This window comes from Apium graveolens, chromosome 1 (genome assembly GCF_009905375.1).
Source record: "Apium graveolens cultivar Ventura chromosome 1, ASM990537v1, whole genome shotgun sequence".
Classification (NCBI taxonomy): Eukaryota; Viridiplantae; Streptophyta; class Magnoliopsida; order Apiales; family Apiaceae; genus Apium; species Apium graveolens.
Genome location: NC_133647.1, coordinates 140,947,425 through 140,960,458, shown reverse-complemented (window position 1 = coordinate 140,960,458; position 13,034 = coordinate 140,947,425). Strand labels below are relative to the sequence as shown.

At 33.1% G+C, this 13,034-nt stretch overlaps 1 protein-coding gene across 1 annotated transcript; it reads left to right on the top strand.

Annotated features, from left to right (window-relative positions):
- Nucleotides 1-372: 372 nt before the first annotated feature.
- LOC141667471 (uncharacterized) lies at nt 373-3,600 on the top strand. Its single transcript, XM_074473981.1, has 3 exons — nt 373-1,152; nt 1,848-2,195; nt 2,282-3,600. Exons 1-3 carry the CDS (start codon nt 688-690, stop codon nt 2,894-2,896), a joined length of 1,428 nt encoding a protein of 475 aa, XP_074330082.1. The 5' UTR covers nt 373-687; the 3' UTR covers nt 2,897-3,600.
- Nucleotides 3,601-13,034: the final 9,434 nt, after the last annotated feature.

The window sequence follows — 13,034 nt, the reverse complement described above, 5'->3', positions numbered from 1 at the left end:
ATTAATTAATAAATGTTCATGTTATACGTGGATGATTATGCGAAAATAATTGTTTTCTTATACTTAATTATTTTATTTGATAAATTTAATTTCATCTTATAAAAAATTAATTAATTTAGCACTAAAAAACCATTGTGTAATTTTTATAGTACAAATATGTATCCAAAATATATATACATTTTAAAAAAATATATAAAATTTAATCAAATTAATAAGAAAATTATTTATCAAAACAATATGTAAACTTAGAAAATATAAGCTGGAAATGTATTTGTAACGTATATAATATAACGTAAGCAGAACTCCGTTATGAGCACTCCACGCCCCCGTTGCGCGTGCCATAAACACATTCCTCCCACTACCTCTTTAACTGCAAGTCTCTCTCTCTCTCTCTCAAAATAAACAAGTCTCTTTCTCTCTCTCCTATAAAAATTCCACACTATTTCCTTGACCAGTTTTACAGCTCTCTCTCTGCTACTTCACTCTCTCTCCCTCTCTCTCTCATAATCTACAGAAAATTGTGCAGTTCCTCACTTCCTTTCTTTCACACAATCTCTCAACACCAACAAAACCCCCCGCAATTTCAGTAACACAATAAAACACTGTTACACCTTTTTTACCAGCTCTTTACACACAATTAGTATTCATATTCATATCAATACCTAACTAAAAAAGCCCATTGTATAGATGGAGAAAAAACAAGGGTTTTTCTCAGCACTAAGAGAGGAAGTGGTACGTGGACTATCACCGGGTCGGTCAAGAGCCAAAAGTCCGGGTCGGGCCGGGTCAACAATGTCGGGTCTACTTTTTCATCGAAAATCTCGCACCCATGACAATAATTTCGAAAACCCAGAAAATTTTGTATCAAGATCCGGAAGTATGAGGACATTGACGCCGTTAATTGAGGGTCCGGATCCAAATGGAGGTGAAATTGGGGATTCTAAACGGGTCGGGTTGGGTCAATGGATGATGGGTCAGCTTTCTAGAGCTCCATCAATGGCTAGCTCAAATGGGTTTAATAATAATAGTAATAATACTAATAAAAAGTCTGATTTGAGATTGCTTCTTGGTGTTATGGGTGCTCCTTTAGCTCCTCTTTATGTTTCTACTACTGATCCTTTGCCTCATCTCTCCATCAAAGACACTCCCATTGTAAAGTTCTAATCTTTATACATATATATATATATTTGTGTGTGTTTATATGTGCATAATGTGTTTAGTGTGATATATTTGATGGGTTTTAAGTGTTTGGATGATTTTTGGTTTTTTTATCAAGTTGGTTAATTTTTGGTTATGAAATGTATAAATTTGTGGATAATTACACACACAAATGATTTTAAGTGTGTGATAGAGTTTAAGTTGTAATCTTTTTGACTAAAGCACTGACTTGGGGAGTTTAGTGTTTGACAGTAGTTGAGGTACATGGAAGTGTAGATTTGTTTTACTAGGGAGTGTGGTGTGTTAAAAAAATGTGCAAGCTTTGACTTTAAGTGTTTGTTGAAGGAATCATGTTTGTCCTTTTGTTGCTTGTTTTGTTAATGTACAATTAGTATTATTATGATTCAAGACTTTAGAAATTGGATCCATGAAGTCACATGTTTAGATTGGGATTATGTTATGTTTTTACTTTGCTTGACTTGTTGGTTGGGTTAGGTTGGAAAATTTAACTTTTTGTTTTCATTATGTATTACTATTACGGAATATCAGTGGAGGACTAGCAGTAAATATATATTTCTGTGAATGATAAAATTTAGTGCATGTTTATGTTTAAACTTGATCATGTACTGTTTGTGGAATGTTTCTGTTGGAGGTGATTTGGGTTTTGATTTTGGGTCATGATGTTACAGGAAACATCGTCTGCTCAGTACATATTGCAGCAATATACTGCGGCTTCAGGAGGACAGAAGGTCCAGGACTCTATAAAGAATGCTTATGCAATGGGAAAAGTGAAGATGTTAGCTTCGGAGTTTGAAACTGCCACAAGAGTGACAAAGAACAAAAATGCTACAAGAGATGCTGAATTGGGTGGTTTTGTTCTGTGGCAGATGAATCCAGATATGTGGTATGTGGAGCTTGCAGTTGGGGGAAGCAAGGTACATGCTGGCTGCAACGGGAAGCTTGTTTGGAGGCACACTCCCTGGCTTGGTGCACACACTGCAAAAGGTCCAGTTAGACCCTTGCGTCGGGCCCTTCAGGTAAATTCGTGTTCTAATGCTTGTGTATCCTGCACTTATATCCTTTTTCTAGACCTTGTTTTAGTTATATATTATTATGCTTGCAGGGTCTTGATCCGAGAACCACGGCTAGTACGTTTGCTGATTCAAGGTGTATTGGGGAGAAAAAAATCAACGGGGAGGAATGCTTCATCCTTAAGCTTTGTGCCGATCCTCAAACATTAAAGGCCAGGAGTGAAGGTCCAGCAGAGATTATCAGGCATGTTCTATTTGGCTACTTCAGTCAAAAGACAGGATTGCTTGTTCACATGGAAGATTCTCACCTTACCCGTATCCAATCTAGTGGCGGCGATGCAGTTTATTGGGAAACTACTATCAGTTCTTTTATGGACGATTACCGGCCTGTGGAAGGAATCATGATTGCTCACTCAGGCCGTTCTGTGGTGACACTATTCAGATTTGGAGAGATGGCAATGAGTCATACAAAAACTAGGATGGAAGAAGCTTGGACCATTGAAGAGGTTGCCTTTAACGTGCCAGGCCTGTCTTTGGACTGTTTCATCCCTCCAGCAGACTTGCGATCCGGATCTGTTAGTGAAGCTCGTGAGCTACCTCAAGAGGGAAGGGAAAAGAGTGCAACAGGCCTTGCAGCTCATCGGGCAAAGGTGGCAGCACTAGAAAACACACATGACGATGACATGAACTGGAAGGTTAAGGTCTAGTGCGAGGGTAGCATGATTATATTAGTTTGTTTATATGGGTAGGTAGTTACTGATTGACTTACACATAAATACATATAGAAGTTAGGTTGATCAACTTAGTTGACCTAGTCCTCTATTGATCTGTACATAGAGCATAATTATTCACAGGTCCTTCCTATACCTAGGCGAATCTTTATACTCTCACTGCAGATTCCAACTACGGAGTTGGAGCTCGGTTTTCCCAGTAACGGATGGAGCAAATGGAGGTTATGATTTTTTTGTTTGCCTTCCATGATTACAGAGGAGCATGGTGAAACTTCAAATAGAACCACCATCGTTCTATATATGGCTTTCTACTATCTTTCTTGCTATAGTGTATGGGTCATTAGCAGAACCATTATAACTGCTAATCGCGTTTGAAACCAGTGTCCTTCTAGTCCATGTTTTCTTTGTGTTAGATCTGGCGTGGTGTTTGTTATTAATATACTTGCAATGTTATCTCATCTGTTCAGGACTTTGGCCCCCATTTTAACAGTATGATTCTATCATTTAAATGTGCTCTGTGATATTGAATGCTTACACTGGAATTTATTCCTGATTTGTTTAGTCTGAGGCTTTTTATCTTTTTAGAGTACTTTATTCTTTGAGGACCATAAAGATGTAAAGCTGGGGCTTTTACACTGAGAATAAACATTTTTTATCCTAATTATTAGTTATTCCTTCTTCATTGAGTGTTCTTTTCCTTCTTTGGCTAAAGCCTAAAGAGCATCAAATGTGTTGTTCTAGGAAATTTCTGGAGTAAGAAGATTCTTTAAGCATCTTTGTAGTTGTACAGCTCTTTTATCCTGTTATTTACCAACTCCCAGAATACTTCTTGTTCTGGATGCTCTATGTAATCAAACACACACTAGTGGCAGCTTGCTTAGTCTGGCCCTGCTGGTAACCATCACCAGTACATCAAATCATGTGTTTCCCAACTCATTGTTTGGTTTCGGTAGTTCTCCAAGAAGGTAGTGCTGGCTGTCTGAAAATCCATTGCCAAATTGTTCGAAAATCCATTGCATTAGCTAAATTACTTTAGTTACCAATTATTTAGACAAAATGTAAAGGGTATTTACATTATGCCTCGAGTATAGTAGTGCAGCTTATATACTCAAGTTTTAAGTGCTTTTTACATGCAAGTTTCTGTAAAAGTGTTAGCATGTCTTTTGAATTTACTGTCAAAGCAGTGTCAACCTTTAAGAAGACACTCACAATTGGGGTAAAAGAACATCAAACTTTAGGAGAGTTTTAAGACATTCTAGTTGAGCTACAATAACAGATGTGAAATAAATGAGAAGTAAGCAATGGCAATGTCAAATATTTGCCCTACAATGAAGGGATAATAATAATAAATAGAGCGTGTGAAAGAGGTTAATATAATCGACCAACCCCAATGCACTTAAATGTTGAAACAATCGCCTTACCAATTTTTCATCTAACTTTCAGTTTCACAATAATATGGGAATCTAGGCCTCATTTATACCACTATATCAATCATGCAATGGCCACATTCATGGTGGTCCTCGAGCATTCAATTTAGCTTCCAAGTGTGTGTTTTTAGAGAGTCGGGAATGAAGGATTTAAATTTAAGGACTCAAATATTTCTTCTACAAAATATCTTGGCTCAAAGTTACTTATTTTCATGTATTAGTTCCCGAAAATTCTTTCTCAACTTGTTTTAGTTTATGCGCGTATAATATATGTATGCACTTCTCATCTTGTTAAAGAAAAGTTAGTTATCAAAAACAAAAACAAAATTAAAATTACACTTAAATATTTCATTCGGGCAATATCCTGAGAACTTATTTTTCTTGTATTTTAAACATGGGGTTTTAAAAGTATATACGAACATGTAAAGGTCGTAATTGACATGATTGTCACGGTAAATATATGAATATGACATATTATTAATCTTGAAAATAATTGAATATGTGTACAGAATACTATTATTATTTTTTTAAAGAACAATATTACGTATTTTAAAAAGGATCTCAAAAGACACATGTCATTATTTTATTCTTGAGATCTCTTCTATATATAATAGGAGAATAAGGGGATAATTTGATAAGATTAAAAAGTCTCATTAAAAAGACTAAAATATCCATATTTTTAATATTTATATAAAAGATGTGGTTTGTGGGAATCGAACCAAAGTTATTTCATTCACATATACAATCTCGTATCACTCCACCATATTCTTGTTAGCAATCTTGTACGATAAAGACATTGTTATATATATATATATATATATATTGAATATATAACTACTTCACAAGAACATTGTTAATTTTTAAATCACATAAGCATATGAGAATTAACAATTAAATTAGCAGAAGGGTTTGAGAAAACAAACAGAGATTGGATTTAATCTCGAGTCCAGAAAACTGTCTCCTTAAAGCGTTTTCGCCCCGCACCATCCGTGTTTACCAATCTGCTTCCCAGGATAAAACGAGATACTAGTATAATCGATAGATCGAATATAATCTCAGCGAACTTGAACTGAGCCCGAGAACTATCACCGGAATATTGGAAAAATTTAAGACTAAAGAGACCGAGAATGAAAGAGATGACTCTTATTTCCTCGACTTAATAAAACTGGTGCCCTAAGACTCTATTTATAAAGAGAGGCTTGAAAGTACTTGTTTTTCTTTTCGATGTGGTACATGGTATTTATAAGAAAAACTAAGGAATAGGTTTGTGCTACTCTCGATTTGGTACAAAACCACTTTTCATATTAAACGGTAAAACTTTGGAACATCAGTTCTCATTCACCTTTTACTCATTTTGAGCGTGTAAATATGCGTTGGAATCCCCTCGAAGAGGAGAATACGTTCCAATAAATACACACCACTAACACATAATGTGTCTCACTCATATAGAGTATCAAAATGATTCACAACTTAGTCTAAAATACTAAGTTTGTCCAACAATCCCCCACAAATGAGATTGATGGTCCAGCAGCACGCACCACATAGACAGACAGACGCGGAGCTTGACTTGGTGATAGTTTCGGCGGTCAGATATAGCATACGATAGGTAGAGAATGCTCCTTGAACCTTCGCTCGAATAAGTATATCGACTTTACTGGTAGACAGTATGACGCGATGTCCTTGAACTGTTCGACCGTTTGTGTAAACGATGACATACTCATCACTATATCTTTCCTGACTCATTCAGTTCTCATGATTATGTCCATTTTGGCCCTGGAACATCATCCTGGTTCTGCAAGAGTTTCTAAAGAATTGTGCCTCGCAATTCTCCTTTGAAGCGACCATACTTCTCTCTTATATAGGTGATCTTTATCTTATAGAGTAACCCGCGTTTACTCAACCGAATATTATGTATTCAAACTTGAAATCCTTGTATTCGTCAAAGATCATTAAAAGCATAAAGCTTAACCTCGTACCTTACGGGTCTCACTGTTTCATCATCATAGAAATAGGCCAGGGGTTACCCCCACAGTGATTTGGTCATCATGATTTAGTTGTCCCATTGAACCAAGTTCTTGGGATCTCTAGTCAGCAAGGTTGGGTGTCCACCATGACGCCGTTAAGCAATATGCAAGGCTCATTCCTCTCGATGATTTGACAACTATCTCTCGGTCTAACTAGATTCCCCTGGCTTAAACAGATTCGCTCAGTTTAACCATCTGGTTAGTGGATCCAAACATTATCATTTGACTTTACATAGTCAATCATGATAATTCTCGTTGAGAATAGTTGTTTAATGGTATTATGTCCTCATCATAGATGTGAGACATACCATTTCATACACAATAATGTGATCTTCCAATTTATATATTGATTACACGATATATGCATATTTAAGACACATTTTCCTTGTCATTTAGGAATATCCTTACAAAGTGGTTATTCAGCCTTTTAACTGCATTTATTTTATGCACCAGACTCGTATTCCATCATGAATCGAGCTAAGTTTAGGATTTCCATGAGACGGATGCTAAGTGTGAAATGTATTCTCGAATGACTTTTAAGGTCTTAAAGTCAAATATCCAATTTACATACTATATTCACATAGTACAATTAGATATCCTTCGTACTGCAGTCCAAGCTCACGAGCACATATCATACACCTTAAATCTCATTGCAATCACTTCCAAGTGACCAATTTCCATTGTACTCGTGCATCTACACAGTTTACCAACTTTGTAGCCTATGTCTAATTTTGTACAATTTTAAAAAGTACAACAGACTTGCAATCCTTCTTGAGAGATCCTTGTTCATCTACGCTTGGATAAATATAAATCCATTCTAGCTATGACAACTTTAGCTTCGTTGATCTCTTCAAAATTCACATCACCAACATATGACATGTATCATCTAAAAATTTTAAAGTCACGAAGATTGTAATCTTCAAATCAAAACTTTTCAATCTCATCAAGATTTTCAGAGATGATCCTCTTGTCATTACTTCTCGTAATGATCAGATCACTCAAATGCATTCAATTATGACTTGCATATCATGTATAAATAACACATGTACACTTGTCAATTCTCTGATTTTGAATCAGTTTGACATCTCATATTGACATATTTCACATTTATGAAATAACTTTACTAGTTATTACTTAAGGCTTCACTTGTTATTGATATTACCAGCTTTTAGCGTCCCAAAAACCAGCAATTTCAGTTTGCATCATTACCGAGTTTAAGCGTCCTTAAACTGGCAATCCTTATTCACATAGCAACCAATTTTTGAGCGTCCTCATAATGGCAGCCATGTCATTTATTTGAAGCCATTGCTTATCATAGCAATATCAAATTTAATATGCCATTATTTCGTGTCAATGTTGTTTCACTCAACATGATCACCGAAAATACATATTTTCTACTCTTGCTTTATCTAGAGCAACCCTCAGGTTCACGTAAATAGATATTTCTCCAAATATTTATTTAGAAAGACCATCTCAATGTTCATTGATGCACTTTTAAATTTCACAATACGATAATTTTAGTATCATCTTAATGAACCTTATTCTCAAAACTCGAGAATATTTCATAAATTATATAAGGTCATCACTTTTGACTGTAATATTTTATTATCAGTCTGGCCTTATACTTCCTTCAGACCCACATATATTTTCCCAATTTGAAAATTCATTTGGGTCCTAATGCTTCTATCTCGTAAGAAGATCTATATATTTTTTTAAACAAGATTCTGTCAAACAAAATCACTCTCTCTATTTCTTAACATCCTTTCCCCCACAAAGGACATAGAGATAACATACACAATCCATTTTCTAGTACACGTGCTAGAAAATCTTGATTTATTGACTCTCAGTAATAGTCAAATTTTCTCTTGATATATTCACTTATCAAGGAATTATACGAGAAGCGCATTGCTTCTATTAAATTTACGAGTTCACCTTCAAGCAAATTATCAAGACATTCGGGACTAGCAATTATCCAAGTTTTTTGCTCTCTGCAGGTTCATCCTCACATTCATCCAATAACTCGTAAGTTCATTTAGATGACTTTTAATTACAGATCTACTAGGATCTACTAGCTTATCGCATAAGCATTCCTAAACTCTGTAATAGTATTCTTACAAATCTCAAAAAATTAGATTCATATATCGGATATTATTAGACTCAACCATTGTCTATGTATCCATCCAAAATATCTCAATTGATTTTGGATCTCATGCTACCAACAGAGGTATTGGTATCAAGTTTCGAGATACCCCCACATTTCAATTATTTTCAAGAATATTTCATTACATTCCACTATTCATAGAAAATTCAATAATTTTCTATTTTAGATACCCCCACAATTTTAATATTTTACAGAATGTCAGAAAACATTCCAAAACTAATAGGAAATTTAATTATTTCCTTCTGTGGTATCATGTTTAAGGAACGATTAGCCCTTTGTAACTAATATCCTCAAATTCAGTGATAGTCTGAGCTGATCACAATCATTTTGCATCTCTCTCAGAGCGCAACTCAAGCCTGCATCTACTCCATTTATTTAATGCGAGTAAGGTGCAACGACCTCATGAATATTCACGTTGCAAACAGAATTTGCCTGGTGATTATTCATCATCAAATTTATTCACTACCATCTTAATTATCTGTATTAAGTTGGATTTACCCTTGAGTTTATAGAGCACACATCTCTCTATTTAGCTTCAATATTGACTCGACTACGAGTACAAGTGACAAATGTTTTACTATCAAACCACACAGTAAACACGTATCGTGTCACTACCTCTCATCTGAGCAGGTTTTACGTCATTCATTAAAACCTATAAGATTTTAATATCATGTTTAAAGAACTTCCCGCGGTTCTTATCATTAAAAATTCAATTACCGAATTTCTTGAAAATATTTACATGGTTCACACGAACCTACATTTCTGGCTCACCTACTGGTACAACCAGAAAAGGCCCAAGGAAAAACATAAATCTTCAATAAACCCACATTCAGTGATCCTTGATCAACTGATGCGTTAGGGTTAACAACTTTTCGGATTCTCTCCGAAGTTCAGCATAAATACTGATATCAATATTCGCCGTATTAAGTATCACATGGATCACTATAATAGGATCGTGTGTCACTGCCGCAGCAGACCGACACCAACACGTGAAATTACTATTTAACTGGAGGAAAAATCCAACCAGAAAAATATAATTTATGTGCCGACCCATAACCTGTACTCCAGGCCCATCAGGTTTTTTAATGTGGAGAATCCTGAGCAATTGTAAATCTGGTTCACTTCAGCTGCACAACTCGTCACATTATTTAACAACAAACATATTACTGCATTATATCCAGTGCAGCACAAGTGAAAATACTAGAACAAATTTTTCCAGTCAAACTAATGTTAACTAACGAGACACGTTACATAATAAAACAACTTATGCCTCCTTTAATTGCTTTCCAAAGCCTCCATATAGACTAAAAGCATTTTGTTAACAAATAAATCTATTAAAATAAGATGTTTAGAACTACATAGTTTGCATCACGTTTATTGTCACCAACCATGCTTGTAATCTATTTTCTCCAATTAAATAGATATGCGGTAAGACCTCTATTTATCCAGTATTACAAGTTTGTGATATAACTCCATTATTAAAGATTAAACAATAATAATTGATGTCTTATCATCACTCAACAATGATTAAAAAATTAATCACCAAATAATCAAGTTCCATCATGAAGGGTCACATTTATGTAGCCATATCATTTAATTGCATAGCAATATCATGTTATGAACTTGCAAACACGCATGTAAACTATAGCATATACGATTCTTGTATCAGTATACTAATAATTCCGAAATCAATTCAGAATTAAGAAACTCTAGCTCATATATATTATCAATTACCGTGCTAATTAAACAAAACATAATAAGCTATCCATTAATAGCGAAAACATTGACGAATTATAAATTTGGGTTTACTCTACCAATTTATAATGATAAACCCGAGAGAGATGTCACCAAATATGTCCACTTGAATGTAAGTTGATCATAAATCAATAACCATTAAAGCATCAATAGCCTTATAAGAAACCAATTATCCAACAACTTTGTGCTTACTTTTGCCTCGTACCTGTTATGCTTAAACAAAACACCACTTAAATTCAAATTTATATTAATTTCAAGCACATGGCAACAAGTGATCAAAGAAATTAACGCACTAAATTTAATTTAATTAATGAGGCAAATAATGGTCACTCATATACCCATAAATAAATCCAATTTAAACAATCAAATTAACTTTTGCGTCTACTCACAAGAAAGTATGAAAATTGAAGAAAACTGCTTTAAGATTGTTAGCAATCTTGTACGATAAAGACATTGTTATATATATATTGAATATATAACTACTTCACAAGAATATTGTTAATTTTTAAATCACATAAGCATATGAGAATTAACAATTAAATTAGGAGAAGGGTTTGAGAAAACAAACAAAGATTGGATTTAATCTCGAGTCCAGAAAACTGTCTCCTTAAAGCAGTTTCGCCCCGCACCATCCGTGTTTAGCGACCTGCTTCCCAAGATAAAACGAGATACTAGTATAATCGATAGATCGAATATACTCTCAGTGAACTTGAATTGAGCCCGAGAACTATCACCGGAATATTGGAAAAATTTAAGACTAAAGAGACCGAGAATGAAAGAGATGACTCTTATTTTCTCGACTTAATAAAAATGGTGCCCTAAGACTCTATTTATAAAGAAAGGCTTGAAAGGACTTGTTTTTCTTTTCGATGTGGTACATGGTATTTATAAGAAAAACTAAGGAATAGGTTTGTGTTACTCTCGATGTGGTACAAAACCACTTTTTATATTAAACAGTAAAACTTTGGAACATCAGTTCTCATTCACCTTTTACTCATTTTGAGCGTGTAAATATGCGTTGGAATCCCCTCGAAGAGGAGAATACGTTCCAATAAATACACACTACTAACACATAATGTGTCTCACTCATATAGAGTCTCAAAATGATTCACAACTTAGTCTAAAATACTAAGTTTGTCCAACAATTGTCACATGTGCTTTTTATCATACACATAATATGTAAGTGTGCTAAATGAATATTTTATTTAACTTTAAAGGTAGTTACTTGAATTCCAAAAAAAATGGATCGTTAATTGAATATTTGAACAGTTAATTTTAAAGAACTTAATTCCAGATATAAAGTTAGGCATAGTACATAAATGAATTATTAGCTTATTTATTAATCATTTTCTAGTTTGAAAATATATCTTATATTTTTTTAACATATTTTTTATTATAAAAAGTAATTAAAATGCACATATATAATTTTTTAAAAAAATATTAAAAATATAATCGCTTATATGTAAATAATCTATATTATTATTACATATTTAGATAAGTTCGAATTATAATACATCAATGCATTTTAGTTTATTTCGAATTTGAAATCAAAACTTGGCTTATTGTTTAAAAAATACTCAAAATTTGACTACATGACTCGGCCGAAAAACATCGTCACATTCTACGTTTAGTAAATTTAAATTACAAGCTCGCGGAGAATATCTTATCAACAATGTGAAATATTTTAATAGCATATCTTAATATAAATTAATGTATTTGAGGTCTTGATAGGATCAAGTCAATTGATTATTTGTATTAAAATTACTAAATTCATTGGTAGCGTAATTATTTTTGGGAGTTGTCCCGGTTTTAAAAATATCAAAATTTGATATAAGATCTCACGAGATTTGTTAAAACTACGATGATATATTAAATATATTTTTTTTTATTTTTCACTTGAAAAAACTAGCCTTTTAAAAAGAATTCTTTTAGATAAGCAATATTCATTGATTAAGAAAATATTGTACAAATATTTTAAATAACTTTAATATTTTAAACTATACAAATAAAAGTTATATCTTTACTATATTGTAGCATTTGGTTAAAGGGAATTTACCAAAATACTATTTTTTATGAAAATATTTATAAAAATACGGACAAATGTTGCATATGTGGTTGCATATGAGGTTGAACAGTTGCATATGTGGTTGCATATGAGGTTGATCCGTATTTTGCAAATATTTTCTGCAACTTCGGTATTTATGCAAAAATTCCTTGATTCAATGCATTTTATACTATTTAAAGGGAAATATATATATATATATATATTGTTTAATAATTTGAAGGAATTAACCAGTTCAACTGATACTTATAAAACTTTATCGAATTGAAAAATATTTAATTTTAGGAGAATAGTATACAATGTTATCAAATTATTATATGAAGAAATATTAGAGTCGTAATTAAAGAAACTTAAAAACTGTTTAAATAACGATATGATTACAATTTTTCCTTCGAGTTCTTGAAAAAAATAATGAATATCAATAATAAATCTTTACAATTTATACTTTAATTTTATGTTACAACCATGATTGGTACTTGCGTAAAAAATAGTTATGGATTGTTTGTCAGTGATAATGTGAATACCATATATAAGTTATTGTAATTTATTTATTACATAATTTGAATTTTTGAATAATTATAAATGCATGTTATTTAAGTAATCAATTGTCTCAGTAAATGTTAATAATGAATATAAATGTACATAAATCATATTAGCATATAAATAATTGAAACCATCAGAATTT

What these genes read in the sequence shown, in the direction of transcription:
- LOC141667471 (XM_074473981.1), top strand. Translation starts at nt 688, where the DNA reads ATGGAGAAAAAACAAGGGTTTTTCTCAGCACTAAGAGAGGAAGTGGTA. An exon ending in CCATCAAAGACACTCCCATT is followed by an intron (nt 1,153 to 1,847) that starts GTAAAGTTCTAA and finishes ATGATGTTACAG; the next exon opens with GAAACATCGTCTGCTCAGTA. An exon ending in CCTTGCGTCGGGCCCTTCAG is followed by an intron (nt 2,196 to 2,281) that starts GTAAATTCGTGT and finishes TTATGCTTGCAG; the next exon opens with GGTCTTGATCCGAGAACCAC.